The sequence below is a fragment of the Coregonus clupeaformis genome, chromosome 6, assembly GCF_020615455.1.
Source record: "Coregonus clupeaformis isolate EN_2021a chromosome 6, ASM2061545v1, whole genome shotgun sequence".
In the NCBI taxonomy this organism is placed as follows: domain Eukaryota; kingdom Metazoa; phylum Chordata; class Actinopteri; order Salmoniformes; family Salmonidae; genus Coregonus; species Coregonus clupeaformis.
In genome coordinates this window covers 3,452,290-3,474,073 of record NC_059197.1, presented here as the reverse complement: position 1 = coordinate 3,474,073, position 21,784 = coordinate 3,452,290, and the positions used below count along the sequence as shown (strand labels likewise).

General features: G+C 43.5%; 1 protein-coding gene across 9 annotated transcripts in view; it reads right to left on the bottom strand.

The window, feature by feature from the left end:
• Positions 1-21,784, bottom strand: part of LOC121567330 (dedicator of cytokinesis protein 10) — a 181,547-nt gene that overhangs the window by 3,070 nt on the left and 156,693 nt on the right. For 6 of the 9 annotated variants that reach the window (XM_045217328.1, XM_045217330.1, XM_045217318.1 and 3 more), the window contains 9 exons: positions 17,146-17,203; positions 15,782-15,880; positions 14,856-14,962; positions 14,529-14,651; positions 14,303-14,416; positions 13,719-13,724; positions 8,660-8,806; positions 4,689-4,899; positions 2,414-2,604 (listed from right to left, as the gene is read on the bottom strand). In XM_045217328.1, the coding sequence (XP_045073263.1) occupies positions 2,414-2,604; positions 4,689-4,899; positions 8,660-8,806; positions 13,719-13,724; positions 14,303-14,416; positions 14,529-14,651; positions 14,856-14,962; positions 15,782-15,880; positions 17,146-17,203 (1,056 nt within the window). The remainder of the gene's footprint in view (positions 1-2,413; positions 2,605-4,688; positions 4,900-8,659; positions 8,807-13,718; positions 13,725-14,302; positions 14,417-14,528; positions 14,652-14,855; positions 14,963-15,781; positions 15,881-17,145; positions 17,204-21,784) is intronic. The other 3 variants (XM_041877285.2, XM_045217322.1, XM_041877286.2) reach the window with 3 other exon arrangements.

Sequence of the window (21,784 nt, the reverse complement as noted above, 5' to 3'; positions counted from 1 at the left end):
GCTCAAACTTAATCAGAGTCCTACTATGGAGAAGCCACACAGACGGCAAGGATGGCAAGACACCTTGATGACACCGTGCTGCCTGCCTGCCCCTGGACATGCTCCAGAGACCAACTTTGCTTGCTCTCCCCCTTTGACCACCTCCCTCCGATGACCACTCAAGCCATGAATTTTCCGACCCTCTCATGACCTTCCCTCTCATGAATGATGTTGTTGTTGTTTTCTAAATTGCTTGTCTTTTTTGTGTTGCTTTAAAGCGCTTTGAGATTCTTTATGTAATGAATAGTGCTATAAAAGTTGAATAACTTATTAATATTATTAGAGGCTAATGCTAAAGCTACAAGAGGATAATGCTAATGATGGAGGGCTACATAGAGGAAACATTTGATGACAGACAGTAAGTAGCTTGTGCTGCTTCACCATGACAGATAATCCCATATCTCTCTGTTACTGCAACAGCGTATTGAGATTAGCCTGCTTCATGCTGTCACTCTGAGCCGAGCTGTATTCACACATTGTGTTTACAGGGGATTAGGGCTGGGAAAATCCTGAGAAGAGGCGGGATTCTGGAGAGCATGGGTCTCGGCATAGACTGTTTGGTAATAATATACCACGTGTGTGTGCGTTCATGTCAGTGTGTGACCAGTGGCATAGTGCAGTTTTGCGAGCAGTGCTTAATTTGAGCCAGATCCTGCTGGAACTGGATCCGGAATCTCTCCGTTTTTGACTGTTTCATTTCAGAACCTATTTTCCAGAATAAAAGCGATCAGAGTTCATTCGAGTTGCCTCTGTAATTCTAATGCCCCCTAAAAAAACATGAAAACTTAGATTTTCAGCCCATGCCTGATATTCTAAGAATTGATTTGGGTCGGGGAGCCGGGTTTATGGTTTGCGCAACATTGTAGCCTAGAGACCAACGTGTGGCTCTTGCTGTGGTGAGAGAGAGAAGCATGCCTGTAGCCTATCTATCTATCTATCTATCTATCTATCTATCTATCTATCTATCTATCTATCTATCTATCTATCTATCTATCTATCTATCTATCTATCTATCTATCTATCTATCTATCTATCTATCTATCTATCTATCTATCTATCTATCTATCTATCTATCTATCTATCTATCTATCTATCTATCACAGAACTAGAATAAGATTAAGTTTCTATGATCTCTCTCCCTCTCTCTGCTCTGATAGACATGAGCCTGCAACTCTCATCTCTCCAGCGTTGCAATTCATCATCATCATCCTTATAGAATCATAGCCGTGGAAAGGGTACTGCAGCACCCCTGATAAATTGAAATACATTTGCCAAAGTTCTATAATTACTGCTGTCTGTTTTGAAATAAATTAAATAATTCAGAATACTACACCAGGAGTAGGCCTATAATCTAGCCACACCCACATTTGTATTGCCTAACTCTGGATTGTGTGTAGCCCAATTACAACGCATAGCCTACAGTCCGGAATGTGCGGCAAATCTGTCAGTGAACAGGCCTTTCGCAATATTTCAAATACAATTGTGGGAAAACACAGGTTGGAAAGCAAATGGCTCCTGTTGAAAAGAGAAGACTCTAATCTGTCTGTAGAGGCTACCAAAATATTCTATCAACTTCCAAACAGGCATTTTGAGCGAACAGCATTGTTTTACAAAGTAGGCCTAAAAGAAGAGAGAGATAGGCTTTTGGCATGAGCGCATCGGCCAACTGGAAACCATTTTTAGGGCTATAATTTCTTCCTCATATTGTACAATATGTGTGTCTCCACACACCTACTGTAGGCCTAGGCTGTTGATGGATTCAAGACAAGGTCGTTTTTATTGATCTTAGATTCTTAGTTTGTCAGTGTCAAAGTAGCCTGCCATTTCAATCATATGTGCGGTATTAAACAATATTATGTCATGTAAAATGACGTAGACTTGCATGAAATGCTTTTATAAAAGGCAAAATTTTTCCCAGACCCTAGGCTACAAAAATATTTCCCCATGTGTGCAACTTCTGCAAGCACCTCTACTCTACTGCTCTATGCCACTACGCAAATGCGATGATATGCATGCAATGCTTTATTATAAAGGTGCGTTCTGGTACCTCAGAGCCCCCCAGGACACCACCCTCTCACACACACTTTTTGTTTGGCACCTCCCGATTAACAAATTAAGCACTGTTCGCTAGGCCCCCCCCGAGCAAACATTTGTATTTAGGAAAACAGATAACATCCTACACTTCTACACATTTTGCCATAGCAGTTTCATAGCTGCCAATCTTTTTTGATTAGGGGCCCCTCAGGGGGGCTGGGGGGGTGCATCCTACGCCAGGGTGTGTGACTGTGTGTGTCAGCTCAGCTTTGTCTTCTCAACTCAACTCCCTTCTGTGTGTCTCTCTCCATCTTTCTCCTCCTCCAACCCTACCCCTTACCTTGACGCTGACGCTACCCTGCAGTTTGAGCTGCAGCCGGATCATGTCCACCTCTGCCATGGCACACAGCTGGTTGAGCTCGGACACCTTGCAGGACATCTCGTCGATGGCCACCTCGATGGGGTTCATCTCCGTACTCTGCTGCTCCACCACCTGGATACGCTTTTTCAGGTAGGGGAAGGTGGAGTTGGCTGGGTGGGGGGGACAGACAGGGGGAGTAGACACAGGGTATGAGGAACCAATTGGTTAAAACGTGTGGTCCTGGGTGGCTCAGTTGGTAGAGCATGAGTAGGGAGCATAGAGTCAGGACTGTGGGTTTGATGCCCGCTGGGGCTACCCATATGAAAACATGTATGCACGCACTACTGTAATAACTCGCTTTGGATAGTGTCTGCTAGATGGGATATATTTGTATTGTATTAAACCAGAACTGTTGGGTTTGTTTGGGAATTGCTGTCCGATCTTTCTTTCATTTTGAAGGGAAAACCATTGAACCTACACCATAACTTTACTGGTCAGAATAGGTCACTGATTACAGCACTGGTCAGTATACTAGTGATTCAGACAGTTACGGCTCAGTATTTACTGGTTATTCAGACACTTCCTAGTTAGTATAGTATACTAACATACAAGCTAGTGGCACGAGAATTTATATCTCTAATAGTTACTAAAGCTTTGAATAATTCCCAGAGGGTGTAAGGCTCTGGTTTAATAATGAATTAAACAAATTCTCCAGTCTGCAAGGGATCAGCCATTTTTATTTCAGAGAGAGCTCTGCCGCCAAAAACACACACAGTCTTTATATATGCCTTCACACAAAGGAACTTTGCTCCGCCCACCTTTAGGCGGCCTGTACATTTCCACAGTATAGAATGATTAACCAGTTTCTAGGTCTCCTTCCTCCTGGAATGTTTGTCTCAGCAGTTTCTAACCCCCTCCTCTGTTAGTGGGTTTATTACTACCTTATAACTCTAACATAGTTTACACAGTCATACAGTATCGGGGTGGAACAATTTTAGTCATTACCATAAACATACAAAATCTATCGGTGGCTCAGTGGCTATTTCAGCCACACCCGTTGCTGACAGGTGTATAAAATCGAGCACACAGCCATGCAATCTCCACAGACAAACATTGGCAGTAGAATGGCCCGTACTGAAGAGCTCAGTGACTTTCAACGTGGCACAGTAATAGGATGCCACCTTACAGTTCGTCAAATTTCTGCCCTGCTAGAGCTGCCCCGGTCAACTGTAAGTGCTGTTATTGTGAAGTGGAAACGTCTAGGAGCAACAACGGCTCAGCCGCAAAGTGGTAGGCCACACATGCTCACAGAACGGGACACCCGAGTGCTGAAGCGCTTAGTATGTAAAAATCGTCTGTCCTCGGTTGCAACACTCACTACTGAGTTCCAAACTGCCTCTGGAAGCAATGTCAGCACAATAACTGTTCGTCGGGAGCTTCATGAAATGGGTTTCCATGGCCGAGCAGCCGCACACAAGCCTAAGATCACCAAGCACAATGCCATGCGTCGGCTGGAGTGGTGTAAAGATCGCCGCCATTGGAGCAGTGCAAACGCGTTCTCTAATGAATCATGCTTCACCATGTGGCAGTCCGACGGACTAATCTGGGTTTGGCGGATGACAGGAGAACACCACCTGCCCCAATGCATAGTGCCAACTGTAAAGTTTGGTGGAGGAGGAATAATGGTCTGGGGCTGTTTTTCATGGTTCGGGCTAGGCCCCTTAGTTCCAGTGAAGGGAAATCTTAACGCTACAGCATACAACAATATTCTAGACGATTCTGTGCTTCCTTTCGTTGTGGCAACAGTTTGGGGAAGGCCCTTTCCTGTTTCAGCACGACAATGCCCCAATCCACAAAGCGAGGTCCATACAGAAATGGTTTGTTGAGATCTGTGTGGAAGAACTTGACTGGCCTGCACAGAGCCCTGACCTCAACCCCATCGAACACCTTTGGGATGAATTGGAACGCCGACTGCGAGCCAGGCCTAATCGCCCAACATCAGTGCCCGACCTCACTAATGCTCTTGTGGCTGAATGGAAGCAAGTCCCCGCAGCAATGTTCCAACATCTAGTGGAAAGCCTTCCCAGAAGAGTGGAGGCTGTTATAGCAGCAAAGGGGGACCAACTCCATATTAACGCCCATGCTTTTGGAATGAGATGTTCACATACTTTTGGCCATGCAATGTATGTAACAGTACATTTTGACAGTTCTTTGGATAAAAATATTAGCAAAAATGATATTTTTAATAACTCACTGGTTAGTATGGTGCGTCTCTTGCACTGCTCCTCCACGTCGCCATGTTTCTTCCCCGACAGAGTGAAAGGCGTCTCGAACACGAAGCGATTGATGTTGTGATGTCGCTCGAAGTCCGTCTTCTTCTCCTGCTGCTCCTTGTCGTCGAAGTAGGGCACTACGTAGGTCACCTGGATGTAGGCGTACTTGGGGTCCAGGTCTTTAGGATTTACCTGGTAGGTTATATCAAACAGCACAATCAGTTCACAGTCTGGGTCGTATTCATTAGTACACACCGTAGAAAACCGGAATGGAAAATGTTTCACAAACAAAAACGAGAGATACTTATTGGACAAATTCAGGTAGCCTCTCCCCGTTTTGGTCCGTTTTCCACCATTTGGTGTCAAAGACCCTGGTCTACTGAGGTTTGTGCTGGTCTCTTCAGTCTCGCTGAGTCAGTCTCATAGTCAGTCTTGTGTAGTCAGTCAGTTGTATTCTTGCTCAACCTTGAAGCCTGGCATGCAAGGCTACTGGCTACTGGCTGTAATCGCAATAAAGTACTGAGTAAAGGGTTTGAATACTTATGTACAGTGGAGAGAAAAAGTATTTGATTCACTGCCAATTTTGCAGGTTTTCCTACTTACAAAGCATGTAGAGGTCTGTATGATTTTTATCATAGGTACACTTCAACTGTGAGAGACGGAATCTAAAACAAAAATCCAGAAAATCACATTGTATGATTTTTAAGTAATAATTTGCATTTTATTGCATGACATAAGTATTTGATACATCAGAAAAACAGAACTTAATATTTGGTACAGTAACCTTTGTTTGCAATTACAGAGATCGTACGTTCCCTGTAGGTCTTGATCAGGTTTGCACACACTGCAGCAGGGATTTTGGCCAACTCCTCCATACAGACCTTCTCCAGATCCTTCAGGTTTCGGGGCTGTCGCTCGGCAATACGGACTTTCAGCTCCCTCCAAAGATTTTCTATTGGCTTCAGGTCTGGAGACTGGCTAGGCCACTCCAGGACCTTGAGATGCTTCTTACGGAGCCACTCCTTAGTTGCCCTGGCTGTGTGTTTCGGGTCGTTGTCATGCTGGAAGAACCAGCCACGACCCATCTTCAATGCTCTTACTGAGGGAAGGAGGTTGTTGGCCAAGATCTCACGATACATGGCCCCATCCATCCTCCCCTCAATACGGTGCAGTCGTCCTATCCCCTTTGCAGAAAAGCATCCCCAAAGAATGATGTTTCCACCTCCATGCTTCACGGTTGGGATGGTGTTCTTGGGGTTGTACTTATCCTTCTTCTTCCTCCAAACACGGCGAGTGGAGTTTAGACCAAAAAGCTCTATTTTTGTCTCATCAGACCACATGACCTTCTCCCATTCCTCCTCTGGATCATCCAGATGGTCATTGGCAAACTTCAGACGGGGCCTGGACATGCGCTGGCTTGAGCAGGGGGACCTTGCGTGCGCTGCAGGATTTTAATCCATGACGGCGTAGTGTGTTACTAATGGTTTTCTTTGAGACTGTGGTCCCAGCTCTCTTCAGGTCATTGACCAGGTCCTGCCGTGTAGTTCTGGGCTGATCCCTCACCTTCCTCATGATCACCCCACGAGGTGAGATCTTGCATGGAGCCCCAGACCGAGGGTGATTGACCGTCATCTTGAACTTCTTCCATTTTCTAATAATTGCGCCAACAGTTGTTGCCTTCTCACCAAGCTGCTTGCCTATTGTCCTGTAGCCATCCCAGCCTTGTGCAGGTCTACAATTTTATCCCTGATGTCCTTACACAGCTCTCTGGTCTTGGCCATTGTGGAGAGGTTGGAGTCTGTTTGATTGAGTGTGTTGACAGGTGTATTTTATACAGGTAACGAGTTCAAACAGGTGCAGTTAATACAGGTAATGAGTGGAGAACAGGAGGGCTTCTTAAAGAAAAACTAACAGGTCTGTGAGAGCCGGAATTCTTACTGGTTGGTAGGTGATCAAATACTTATGTCATGCAATAAAATGAAATTTAATTACTTAAAAATCATACAATGTGATTTTCTGGATTTTTGTTTTAGATTCCGTCTCTCACAGTTGAAGTGTACCTATGATAAAAATTACAGACCTCTACATGCTTTGTAAGTAGGAAAACCTGCAAAATCGGCAGTGTATCAAATACTTGTTCTCCCCACTGTAAATGTGATATTTCCATTTTTTTATTTTATTCTAAAAACCTGTTTTTGCTTTGTCATTATGGGGTATTGTGTGTAGATTGATGAGGGGGAAAAAAACAATTGAATCAATTTTAGAATAAGGCTGTAATGTAACAAAATGTGGAGGGGTCTGAATACTTTCCGAATGCACTGAAATATGGTGAACAATGGAGTGTATATTTAGATTTGATTAGGATCCCTATTAGCCGACGCCAATGGAGACAGCTAGTCTTACTGGGGTCCGACACATAACGAAAAATACATTACAGACAAAATACTTTAGAATTTACATACATTTAAAACATTAACATGTAGTGTGCGTGTGTGTATGTACAGTATGCATCTATCTGTTACACATACATGTCAGTACGTACAAATGCAATATCTTAATTTGATCATCCTGTTGTTGCAGGAATTTTCCTGCGCCGCTAGAAATGCTAATTTATAGTGTATGTGAGGTTTAAAATGCTTCTAAAGTTTGTAATTTCCACTTTAACATTTCAGACTTGATTTGCCCTAACAAAAAATGTATCAACCCCTACACATTATTTGTATTAATTATAAAACACATAATAATTGACATTTCCTGTTGCTGCAGGATTATTTTCCTGCTGTAGCAAACTGGCTCAAATTAAGATCCTACATCTGTACACACAAAAAGTAGGTCACATGAGGGAGAGGCGTTGTGCCGTGAGGTGTTGCTTTATTCGTTTTTTGAAAACAGGTTTGCTGTTCACTTGCAATCACACCTGCAACCCCTGTACATGTGACCTTTAAACACTCGGAATCTCTTAATCATATGACTGGACAATAATCAAGATAAGACTAAACTAGAGCCTGCAGGACTTGCTTTTGGAGTGTGGTGTCAGAAAATGCAGAGCATCTCTTTATCACGGACAGACATCTCCCCATCTTTACAACCATTGAATCTACATTATATGTTTTGGCCATGACAGTTTACAATCTAAGGTAACACCAAGTAATTTAGTCTCCTCAACTTGCTCAACAGCCACACCATTCATTACCAGATTCAGCTGAGGTCTAGAACTTTGTACCAAATACAATGCTATTAGTTTATTACTGGCCACCTTTTCTAAAACTGAGTGCAACTCTTTGTTTAGGGTTGCAGTGACTTTACTAGCTGTGGTTGCTGATGTGTATATGTCTGGAAGAAAACGAACAAATGTAGATTTCGGAGCGTAACGCTCCATTAATTGCGCATCTGGCCCTTTAATTGTGCCTCTAGTGAATGAGGAATGAGCAGTCTAATGTGCCAGTCTAGCTATGCTGCTGATGCTAATTTCATAGCAAAGTTAGCAAATAACAAATAAAATAATATAAATAATAGATACAAATGATATACTTCTGCCAGGTAAACCTACAGTTATCACATCAACTGGCTACACACGGAGTGATAGACAAACACGTGCACCACAACAGACTGGGGCAATATTGCTGGAAATTCATTGGCAGATATTGTGTTAGGTTTGGCTTTTTAAGCCAATAGTGGCTAACCAGGGGTGGGATAATGTCAAGTTGCGTTGATCACGTAGTAGCTGGGAGCTTGCGGCGATGGAACACGTGAAAATTGCATGTACTTTCAGAATTGTTTGGCGAGCTGCTCATATGTGGGCTGCGAGCTACTAGTAGAGACCCATGGTCTAAATGAATCACTACTGCACTGGCTGCCTTTCCATGGAGAGAGACTGCTGTCCAAACGTAGTACTACATTAATTCATTTACAACATTACAACAATCTGGGGTGAGGTAGTAAGTAGACTGACCTTGTTGGAGTCCTGGATCATCTTGACGTTGTCGGCACCAAACTTGTCCGAGTAGAGTTTGAGGAGCCTCTGGGAGATCTCGGACAATCCTGTCAGCTTGGGCTCCTTATAGATGAACTCTTTACTCTCCTCCTCCTCAAAGAAACCCTGTTACAGAAACACCATGTTACCCAACCACCTGTGTGTGTCTGTGTGTGTGTGTGTGTGTGTGTGTGTATGTGTGTGCGTCCGTGTTTGTCTGTGTTTCTGACTGTAAGTCACTCTGATTAAGAGCTTCTGTTATATGACCAAAATGTAATATGCAATCCCTGCTTCAATACTTTGAAGAGTATGTATATGTGCCTGTATAGTTTACAACTGTGGCCCTTTGATTTCTGTTCCATCCCTTAGCTGAATATTAATAATCCTAAACTGGAATATCTAGGCTCACATCACCCCCTAGTGGTTTACTGCGCTTCCCTATCAGTCTAGCCATGTGTTTCCTAGTGTTACGTCAGCTTGTTAGAACACATTCGTAATCATAAAAGGCACTGACAAAATTGCAATGTTATGTTCTGGATGAAACAGAGGCCATTCAGATGTCAGAGGTCTTTCTCAAAGCACTGTGGGGTCAAAGGGCAATGAGGGTTATTTTCAGACAGTGTGCTCTTTCCTTTGGAATCAACTCCTAGGCTCTGTCAATTCGTCTTTCTTCGATTCCTTGCAACTTATGTCCTTGTCTCTTTCTTAACCGTATAAGAGGAAAAGGTCCAAGGTAGGGTTGAATGGTGGGAACCCGGTTACTGAGATTTACCGCCCAAAACCACTCCCTTCTCCCAAGATAAATAACAGCGAAAAAACGATAAATGACAATAAATTATTTATATCAACAGCATGACGTGAAATGGAACTGTTCAATGATATGCAATGTCTAAATATGGCTTCTCTACGGCCTTCACTCTGCTGTCTGCATGATCAATCACCAACACTCAGGGTGGGGACAGACAGCCCATCTCAGTATGGAGCGCAGGTCACAATGCATGTAGAACTATCATCTCATCATGGTAACTTTTTTTCTTGTGACAGGTAGGCCTGCATTTGCTGCAGCGTAGCCTATGCTACAGTAACAGGAGGACCGAATGCACGTCTAATTTACACGTCTCCATCTGGCTGCAGGACTCACCTTACATTTTTTTTGTAAATATATATATTTCTTTATTGCAGCAGCAGAGTTTTTAAACAGCCTATCACTCGAATATCGTTGCTTTAAATCAGAGCATGTGCGAGCAGTCTTCCTCTCTCTTTCATCAATTCAATTCAAATTACATGCAAAATAGATAATCCTGTTCAAGATATATATATACAGCTGTGGAAAAAATTAAGAGACCACCGCAAATGTCAAACCGCATCTCTACATGTATGACAGCCATTCCATTCCAGTGTCTGTTGAATTCCAACACAGGCACACCTCATTCTACTGAATTAGGTACTGATTAGGTGATCACCTGAATCAAATCTTATTTAACGAGGAAAAGTATAAAAACCACTGCTGTGGTCATCACTATCCTCTTGCAATAGGACCAGCTGGATGGCAAAAACACTGCTAATAGTACTTCAAAAGTAATATTAATAAAAAAATAACTATTGACCATGCAAAAAGAGTTGAAAAGGAAAGTTTTGAGTGAGGAAAAGAAGGGTTCAATTCTGGCTTTACTGGCAGAGGGATACAGTGAGCGTCAGGTTGCTTCCATCCTTAAAATTTCAAAGACGGCGGTTCATAAGAACAAGGTCAAGCAGCAGACATTGGGGACAACAAAGCTACAGACCGGTAGAGGGCAAAAACGACTCTCTACTGACCGGGATGACCGCCAACTCATTTGAATGTCACTCAACAACCGTAAGATGACATCAAGTGACCTACAAAAATAATGGCAAACGGCAGCTGGGGTGAAGTGCACGGCGAGGACGGTTCGAAACAGGCTCCTAGGGGCAGGGCTGAAGTCGTGCAAAGCTAGAAAAAAGCCCTTTATCAATGAGAAGCAAAGAAGAGCCAGGCTGAGGTTTGCAAAAGACCATACGGATTGGACCGTAGAGGACTGGAGTAAGGTCATGTTCTCTGATGAGTCCAATTTTCAGCTTTGCCCAACACCTGGTCGTCTAATGGTTAGACGGAGACCTGGAGAGGCTACAAGCCACAGTGTCTCGCACCCACTATGAAATTTGGTGGAGGATCGGTGATGATCTGGGGGTGCTTCAGCAAGGCTGGAATCGGGCAGATTTGTCTGTGTGAAGGACGCATGAATCAAGCCACGTACAAGGTTGTCCTGGAAGAAAACTTGATTCCTTTTGCTCTGACATTGTTCCCCAACTCTGAGGATTGGTTTTTCCAGCAAGACAATGCGCCATGCCACATAGCCAGGTCAATCAAGGTGTGGATGGAGGACCACCAGATCAAGACCCTGTCATGGTCAGCCCAATCTCCAGACCTGAACCCCATTGAAAACTTCTGGAATTTGATCAAGAGGAAGATGGATGGTCACAAGCCATCAAACAAAGCCGAGCTGCTTGAATTTTTGCGCCAGGAGTGGCATAAAGTCACCCAACATCAATGTGAAAGACTGGTGGAGAGCATGCCAAGACGCATGAAAGCTGTGATTGAAAATCAGGGTTATTCCACCAAATATTGATTTCTGAACTCTTCCTAAATTAAAACATTAGTATTGTGTTGTTTAAAAATGAACATGAACTTATTTTCTTTGCATTATTCGAGGTCTGACAACACTGCATCTTTTTCGTTATTTTGACCAGTTGTCATTTTCTGCAAATAAATGCTCTAAATTACAATATTTTGGGGGGAATTTGGGAGAAATGTTGTCAGTAGTTTATAGAATAAAACAATAATGTTATTTTTACCCAAACACATACCTATAAATAGTAAAACCAGAGAAACTGATAATTTTGCAGTGGTCTCTTACTTTTTTCCAGAGCTGTATATGTCCTAGCCTACCTCTTTCAGGTAATGAATGATGGGTTATGCATACTAATCTTCTAACTAGCTTCTGTCTCTTGTGCAATGTGCACGCACCTGTGCTCTGCTGGCCTCTCTCCTTAAAAAACTAAAAGTTTGGACACACCTACTCATTCAAAGGGTTGTTCTTTATTTTGTACTATATTCTACATTGTAGAATAATAGTGAAGACATCAAAACTATGAAATAACACATATGGAATCATGTAGTAACCAAAAAAGTGTTAAACAAATCTAAATATATTTGAGATTTGAGATTCTTCAAAGTAGCTACCCTTTGCCTTGATGACAGCTTTGCACATTCTTGGCATTCTCTCAACCAGCTTCACCTGGAATGCTTTTCCAACAGTCTTGAAGGAGTTCCCACATATGCTGAGCACTTGTTGGCTGCTTTTCCGTCACTCTGCAGTTCAACTCATCCCAAACCATCTCAATTGGGTTGAGGTCGGGTGATTGTGGAGGCCAGGTCATCTGATGTAGCACTCCATCACTCTCCTTGGTCAAATAGCCCTTACACAGCCTGGAGGTGTGTTGGGTCATTGTCCTGTTGAAAAACAATTGATAGTCCCACTAAGCCCAAACCAGATGGGATGGCGTATCGCTGCAGAATGCTGTGGTAGCCATGGTGGTTTCACGCTGTCTCCTCTGAACAGTTGATGTTGAGATGTGTCTGTTACTTGAACTCTGTGAAGCATTTATTTGTGCTGCAATCTGAGGTGCAGTTAACTCTAATGAACTTATCCTCTGCAGCAGAGGTAACTCTGGGTCTTCCTTTCCTGTGGCGGCCCTCATGAGAGCCAGTTTCCTCATAGCGCTTGATGGTTTTGGCGACTGCACTTGAAGAAACTTTCAAAGTTCTTGACATTTTCCGGATTGACTGACCTTCATGACTTAAAGTAATGATGGACTGTCGTTTCTCTTTGCTTATTTGAGCTGGTCTTGCCATAATATGGACTTGGTCTTTTACGAAATAGGGCTATCTTCTGTATACCACCCCTACCTTGTCACAACACAACTGATTGGCTCAAACGCATTAAGAAGGAAAGAAATTCCACAAATTAAATTTTAACACTGGCACACCTGTTAATTGAAATGCATTCCAGGGGACTAACTCATGAAGCTGGTTAAGAGAATGCCAAGAGTGTGCAAAGCTGTCATCAAGGCAAAAGGTGGCTACTTTTTTGGTTACTACATGATTCCATATGTGTTATTTCATAGTTTTGATGTCTTCACTATTATTCTACAATGTAGAAAATAGTAAAAATAAAGAAAAACCCTGGAATGAGTAGGTGTGTCCAAACATTTTACTGGTACTGTATATTCAACCCAAGTCCAAGGTCCCTCCACTCGGACCCTCGGTTTGGAGAAGGAGGCTGCGAGCAGAGGGGATGCGAGGAATCGAGGAGAGATGATTTGAAAAAGAGCCCTACATTCCAACATTCATGACCAGGGCCCGTATTCATAAAGTGTCTCAGAGTAGGAGTGCTGATCTAGGATCAGGTCGCCCCATCTAATTAATTATGACTTAAAATGCTAAACAGATCCTAAAATCAGCAGTCACACTCTGATATGCTTTGTGAATATGGGCCCTGGTCTGGCTTGCCTGCATGTATGCTGCCATGTCATCTTGACACCAACTGTTCTAAGATCTGTACACAGGAGCTAGAGATTAGAGATTGGGATCGTTGAAGGGAAAAAGATTACTGGAGATTATAGGATGTAGGTATCGGGGTAGGTATCAGGGTTGGGGTCAATTCTATTTAAATTCATTCAACTCAGGAAGGAAATTCCAATTTCCTTATTAATTTCCAAATGTCTTTTCAATGAGGGACATTTTAATTCCACTTTATTCCTGAATTGACTGAATTGATATAGAATCGACCCCAAACCACGGTAGGTATACATATCATATAGAAGCGCATATCAATATGTATACAGCATATATCTTAGAAGACAGGTTAGAGAAGCTACTACTGGTGAAGGGAGAAGAGAGGGAAGAGAGAAGGTAAGAGGAGCAAAAAAAGATGAGACAAAAAGAGAGACAAAAACTTACCGCAATCTTGATACAGAAAAACCAACAGGAAGAAAAGAAAAAGAGCAGATGGAGGAATTAAAGAAACTGACTAGAGACAAGTTGTGATCGACCCCTCTCTCCATTCACTAAAGGTTAAACGTCTAATGGATTCAGGCTCTTCTAAGAGTCCAACCAGCTTAGTGAATGTAGGAGTTTGACGTCCCTTACGGGACAAAAGACAGATACTCGGTGAGAATACCTATGGGATTGGGTTCGTACCAGAGGGCTATAGCTATAGCATGTATGCTGCAGATGTGGAGGCTATCAAGGTAGTCGAAGCTAGTAGAAGCTAGTTGAAGCTAGTTTAGCATCGCGCTGTGATGTCATTCCTCCTCCCCTGAGACCTGAAGGACTGAATCCCGGAGCAGGGATGGTACACGCTAGCCTGAGTGCCAGTCTGTGTGTGCCATCCAGATCGATGCCAAACATGACAATGAGTAACAAGGAGTTAGCACGACAGCACAAACAGACTGGCACTCAGGCTAGGAACACGTTACACATACACCTATCTATAAGGTGTGTTTGTCATTTCCAGTGTCTTCTGTGGCTCTGATGGCACTTACCAGTCCGTAGAACGCCACGCGGTAGTATCGGCCAAACAGACGCTTCTCAGAGTTCACGACCTCTGTCACCTTCAGGTAGGAGCGGTGGATGTCGTAGTACAGCTCCGATAGCCTCTGTGGATCACACACACAATGTCAATCACAGCTGCTATCACACTATCTCCCTCCTGTCCGAGTGTCTCTGGCCTGGTAAAGAAACAACCTCGTCCTATCCCCCCCCAGTCACCTTGAAATCTCGCCTCTTCTCAAAGACGGCAATGACGGGTTTGTTGATATCGGCGATGAGCTCGTGCCTCTCAGACTTCCACAGGTAGTCCACGCACAGCTCCAGCTGCTCCACCAGAGTATCCTACATCCACAGGAAGGATAGGACGCAAGTTACAGAGAGGAAAAGCAGATCGATAAATCTATACAGCTAACTATATGGATGCATCTCAAATACCATCCTTCTCTTCTGTCAGGCTCTGCACTGTATTGTCATTGAATTATCTTCCAAATCTAAGCTTAAAAATCGATACAATTCTTTGTACTGGCCCAGTGGGGGTGAGGGTACCTCAGTGTAGGGGGTATCCTGAGTCCCTGTGTCCTCTTTCATGGCCCCCTCTTCCTTCACGTTCGGTGAGACACACAGGAAGGCCGCCCAGCCCATGGAGAATGACGCTGCGGTTTCACACAGGATATGACATCAGAGGAGGGACATAGGAACAACATTTTGTCACCCTCTTCTTTATGCTTGTGTGTATTTGATCATCAACACACACTCTCGCTAACTCACACACACACACAGAGACAAACACACGCACATGTGCGCACACACACAGTAACAACACACACACACACAGTAACACCGTGGCACTTAACATTCCTCGTGTTCCATATCAACAAACCCAAACAAAGAATAGTAACTACATTCATTGTGAACGTGCTTTCTTTACACATAAAGTGAAACTTGGGTGGACATCAATAAAGGCATCTCAAAAGGAAAGGTAGACCATAGACATCCAGACATCTTTCAATAGTCAGTGGACTTCAAAACATTATACCTGCCTGTACTCCATTCTGCTAGTCTTTTGAGTCATAGGGTATGTTCAGCATACCACGTAGAATGCATGTCCAATACATTGCTTCGTTCTAAGTGGCATGGCAAAGCCATTGCAGTGGACTTCAAAACATTACACTGTGCACCTGTAAGAATTCAGACTCCATTCTGCTAGTTGAAGTCAAAGTTTGGTCTTGTGTTTTTAAGTAAACTGTTTTCACTATTTTAATTGTGTACTGTATGTAGATTATGTGTACGTTCTAAATTCGGTCTGTATTTTCTGTTTATTGCTGTCAGCACCATTTCATAACGTTAAATTCCTGGTAGATGTAAATGTACTTGGCGAATAAAGTTCTGATTCTGAAGTAAGCATAGCTTGAATCCCCCCCACCCTTTACGCATCCCTGTTCCATGACCCGGCCCCAGGGCGGCACACTCACTTTCTCCATCTCGGGGGGTTAGTAAGAGGCTACAGTTAATGACATTGGGCTCCTCAGGAACCACACTTGACATCCTGGCCTTGTCAGGTTTCCAGTAGCCTGCGTTATAAGGAGGAGTATAGGAGTTTACTGTACACACTTGAACTTTCCACTTCTGTTTAGCCTTTTTTCACTTGACGACAAGCCAGTGCTTTACAGGGCATGCTTTCCACACACGGCGAGCGGCGGCAGAAAGAGAGAGCGAGATGACGCCTCATGCTCTGAACGGTGAAGCATGCATGGGCTAGCAAGCACACACACGTGCAGATGGAGACACCGAGTTCCCATGTCATAGTAGCGCATACTATATATGACAGGATGTGAAGTCACCCTATTCCCTATGTAGTGCACTACTTTCGACCAGGGCCCATTGGGCTCTTGTCAAAAGTAGTGCACTATATAGGGTATATGGTGCTATTTGGGACGCAACCTATGTTTGTGTATGAGAGAGTAAAGAGTGGATGGCCAGTACTGTAGCACAGTATGCTGTGTGCTGATTGGATGATGTCATTGTTTTCCAGACAGTGGGTTGTGAGACAGAGCACACACAACTCAGCTCTGACTAACCTCTCTTCTGACACACACACACACACAAATAAGTCATATGCCAACACATAAAAGCATGCACACATACACAGTGTATAACAAACCCACACGCATGTACATGCACATACATTATATACACACACACACGCACAGACACAAGCATGCACGCACACACACACACACATACACACACGCACACACATATCCAGGCTCTGTCGTAGCCGGCCGCGACCGGGAGACCCATGGGGCAGCGCACAATTGGCCCAGCGTCGTCCAGGGTAGGGGAGGGAATGGCCGGCAGGGATGTAGCTCAGTTGGTAGAGCATGGCGTTTGCAACGCCAGGGTTGTGGGTTCGATTCCCACGGGGGGCCAGTATGAAAAATTAAATAAAATAATGTATGCACGCTCTGGAAAAGAGCGTCTGCTAAATGACTAAAATGTAAAATGTAAATATCAACCCACTCATACCATTTCCACCCCTACACACGCAGACTAATTCGTTAGAAACAAATGTTTGCGCAGAGAGGCTACAGTAGCCATATGCACACAGCGCTGAATGATGATGTCACACATGCTGTCCAGCCAATCGATGGCCAGAGGTGGCCAGAAGACTCACAAGCAGAGGTTAGAGGTTCTCCACACACACACATGCACACGCTAGAGAGCACACCCACGCACACACATAAACACAAACACACATACACACACACACACACACACACACTGCAGAAGCTTGTTGGCAGCACTGCCATGTTGCGGCCCACCGGGCTTTGCTCACCTCTCCTCTTGAGGGACTCAGCGATCAGGGCTGAGATGTGGATGTAACACATGGCCGCCTGATGGACAGAGGAACAGGAGGAAAGGTGAACAGTTTAATCACAGATACCATCACATCATTAACTAGGCGTCTCACAGTAGGAGTGCTGATCGTGGACTACAGGAAAAGGCGGGCCGAACAGGTCCCCCATTAACATCGTCGGGGCTGTAGTGGAGCGGGTTGAGAGTTTCAAGTTCCTTGGTGTCACCAACAACCAACAAACTATCATGGTCCAAACACACCAAGACAGTCGTGAAGAGGGCACGACAACACCTTTTCCCCCTCAGGAGACTGAAAAGATTTGGCATGGGTCCCCAGATCCTCAAAAAGTTGTACAGCTGCACCATCGAGAGCATCCTGAATGGTTGCATCACCGCCTGGTATGGCAACTGCTCGGCATCTGACCTTAAGGCGCTACAGAGGGTAGTGCGTACGGCCCAGTACATCACTGGGGCCAAGCTTCCTGCCATCCAGGACCTATATACTAGGCGGTGTCAGAGGAAAGCCCCATAAATGGTCAAAGACTCCAGTCACCCAAGTCATAGACTGTTCTCTCTGCTACCGCACAGCAAGCGGTACCGGAGCGCCAAGTCAAGGACCAAAAGGCTCCTTAACAGCTTCTACCCCCAAGCCATAAGACTGCTGAACAATTCATTAAATGGCCACCCGGACTATTTACATTGACCCCCCCCTCCATTTCTTTTTACGCTGCTGCTACTCGCTGTCTATTATCTATACATAGTCACTTTTCCCCTACCTACATGTACAAATTACCTCGACTAACCTGTACCCCCGCACATTGGCTCAGTACCGGTACCCCCTGTATATAGCCTCGTTATTGTTATTTTATTGTGTCACTTTTTATTATTTTCTACTTTAGTTTATTTGGTCAATATTTTCGTTACTCTTTCTTGAACTGCAATGTTGGTTAAGGGCTTGTAAGTAAGCATGTCACGGTAAGGTCTACAGACCTGTTGTATTCGGCGCATGTGACAAATAAAGTTTGATTTGATTTGATCTAGGATCAGTTTCGACTTTTAGATCACAATGAATAAGATTACATGGACAGGGGGGAGATGATTCTAGATCAGCACTCCTACTCTGAGATGCTCTGATATGGCCTCTAAACACTATCACTGTGGCAGTCTCAAGAAGTTTGAATTACCCCCTAAAAATGATGCATTGGTGTCAGAGGTGGGATGGTACAGTGGGTATCATAAGTATTCACTCCCCCCTTAGATTTCTTCACATTTTATTGTGTTACAAAGTGGGCTGTGAAGGAACATTTTATGTTTGTGCTTTTCTAATAACCAATTCGACTGGGTTCATGCAAGTGACTGATTGATCGTGCCTGGGTGGAATCCTCACTATCAGTATAAGCAATTTGACAGTACGCCCAGATCTTTGCTTTGAGAACGGAAAGGGATATCTCAGTTTCAAGGTCTCAGCTTGGAGAGAAGAAGCCTCGTGAGGTATTGGTCGGTCACATGCTTGAACCAAAAGTTAATGATTAATTAATTATGAATAATGAATACTTGTAAGCAGTATATAAGAGAACTAACGGGACTGCCCAGACAGAGCTCCCGACCGACGTGTACTATGGCGCATTACGTTTGTTGGAACCTCTCCAGCTTGCTGATGATAAAGAATGATTCATTTAATATTGACTTCAGGTGTCCCTGGTGGTAATTTCCACAACAGGGCTTAAAATTGATTTACTTGCCAGTTTTTGGGCGACGATCTACACAAAATACTTGTTAATGTGAAAGTAGGGATTTAAAAAAAAAAATTCTTAAAATGTTATGATAAATTAAACACTAATATTCCTTGATTAGATCAGTATTCACCCCTCTGAGTCAATACATGTTAGAAACACCTTTGGCAGTGATCACAGTTGTGAGTCTTCTTGGGTAAGTCTCTAAGAGCTTTCCACACCTGGATTGTGCAATATTTGCCCATTACAATTTTCCAAATTCTTCAAGCTCTTGTCAAGGTGTTGGGGGTCATGGCAACACAGCAATGTTCAAGTCTTTCCATAGATTTAAGCAGATTTAAGTCAAAAATGTAACTTGGCATATTCACTGTCTTCTTGGTAAGCAACCCCAGTGTAGATTTGGCCTTGTGTTGTAGCTTATTGTCCTGCTGAAAGGTGAATTTGTCTCCCAGTGTCTGATGGAAAGCAGACTGAAGCAGGGTTTCCTCTAGGATTATGCCTGTGTTTAGCTCCCGTTTATTTTCATCCTGAATAACTGGCCAGTCTTTTCCGATGTCGAGCATCCCCATACCATGATGAAGCCACCACCATTCTTGAAAATAAGGAGCCAGTTACTTACTGATGTGTTGTGTTGGATTTGCCCCAATTAAAAGGCTTTGCATTTAGGCCAAAAAGTGTATTCCTTTGCCATGTTTTCATGCAGTATAACTTTAGTGCCTTGTTGCATACTGGATGCATGTTTTGGAATATTTGTATTCTGTATATTTGTATTCTTCTTTTCACTCATTTAGGTCATTATTGTGGAATAACTACAAAATTGTTGATCCATCCTCAGTTTTTTCTCCCATCACAGCCATTGAACTCTGTAGCTGTTTTAAAATCACCAATGGCCTCATGGTGACATCCCTGAGCAGTTTCCTTCCTCTCCTGCAGCTCAGTTCAGTCGGACAACTGTATCTTTGTTGTGTCTGGGTGGTTTAATATATAATCGATTATTAACTTGACCATGCATGAAGATATATTCAATGTCTGATTTATTATTGTTATCCATCTTCTTTATGAGGCTTTCGAAAAGCTACCTGGTCTTTGTAGTTGAATGCAATACTTGACTGAGGGACCTTACAGATGTTGTATGTATGGGGGACAGAGGAAGGGGTAGTCATTCAAAAATGATGTAAATTCCTATTATTTCACACAGAGTGAGTCCATGTAACTGAACTACACTGAACAAAAATATAAACGCAACATGTAAAGTTTTGGTCCCATGTTTCATGGGCTGAAATAAAAGATCCCAAAATCTTTCCATACGCACAAAAAGCTTATTTCTCAAAAATGTTGTGCACAAATTCGTTTACATCACTGTTAGTGAGCATTTCTCCTTTGCCAGGATAATCCATCCACCTGACAGGTGTGGCATATCAAGAAGCTGATTAAACAGCATGATCATTACACAGGTGTACCTTGTGCTGGGGACAATAAAAGGCCACTCTAAAATGTGCAGTTTTGTCACAGATGTCTCAAGTTTTGAGGGAGCATGCAATTGGCATGCTGATTGCAGGAATGTCCACCAGAGCTGTTGCCAGATAATTTTATGTTCATTTCTCTACCATAAGCCACCAACGTCGTTTTAGAGAATTTGGCAGTACGTCCAACCGGCCTCACAACTGCAGATCACGTGAACCACGCCAGCCCAGGACCTCCACATCCGGCTTCTTCACCTGCGGTATCATTGGAGACCAGCCACCCGGACAGCTGATGAAATTGTGGGTTTGCACAATCAAAGAATTTCTGCACAAACTGTCAAAACCGTCTCAGGGAAGCTCATCTGCATGCTCGTCGTCCTCACCAGGGTCTTGACCTGAATGCAGTTCGGAGTCATAAACGACTTCAGTGGGAAAAAGCTAATCTTCGATGGCCACTGGCACACTGGAGAAGTGTGCTCTTCACAGATTAATCCCGGTTTCAACTGTACCGGGCAGATGGCAGACAGCGTGTATGGTGTTGTGTGGGTGAGCGGTTTGCTGATGTCAACGTTGTGAACAGAGTGCCCCATGGTGGCGGTGGGGTTATGGTATGGACAGGCATAAGCTACGGACAACGAACACAAATTGCATTTTATCGATGGCAATTTGAATGCACAGAGATACCGTGACGAGATCCTGAGGCCCATTGTCGTGCCAATCATCCGCCGCCATCACCTCATGTTTCAGCATGATAATGCATGGCCCCATGTCGCAAGGATCTGTACACAATTCCTGGATGCGGAAAATGTCCCAGCCTGCATACTCACCAGACATGTCACCCATTGAGCATGTTTAGGATGCTCTGGATCGACGTGTACAACAGCGTGTTCCAGTTCCCGCCAATATCCAGCAACTTCGCACAGCCATTGAAGAGGAGTGGGACAATATTCCACAGGCTACAATCAACAGCCTGATCATGAGGCAAATGGTCGTAACACCAGATACTGACTGGTTTTCTGATCCACGCCCCTACTTATATTTAAGATATTGGTGAACAACAGGTGCATATCTGTATTCCCAGTATTGTGAAATCCATAGATTAGGGCCTAATGAATTTATTTAAATTGACTGACTTCCTTATATGAACTGTAACTCAGTAAAATATTTGAAATTGTTACATGTTGCATTTATATTTTTGTTCAGTGAATACTTATGCCACGACTATATTTTAGTTATTTAATTTCTATTCATTTGTAAACATTTGTAGAATTCTCTGTTCACTTTGACGTTATGGAGTATTTTGTGTAGATCTATGACAAAAAATCTAAATTAAATTCATTTCAATCCCACTTTGTAAAGCAACAACATTTTACAAAATCCAAGGGGGGGTGACTACATATCATACCCACTGTACATATCTCTG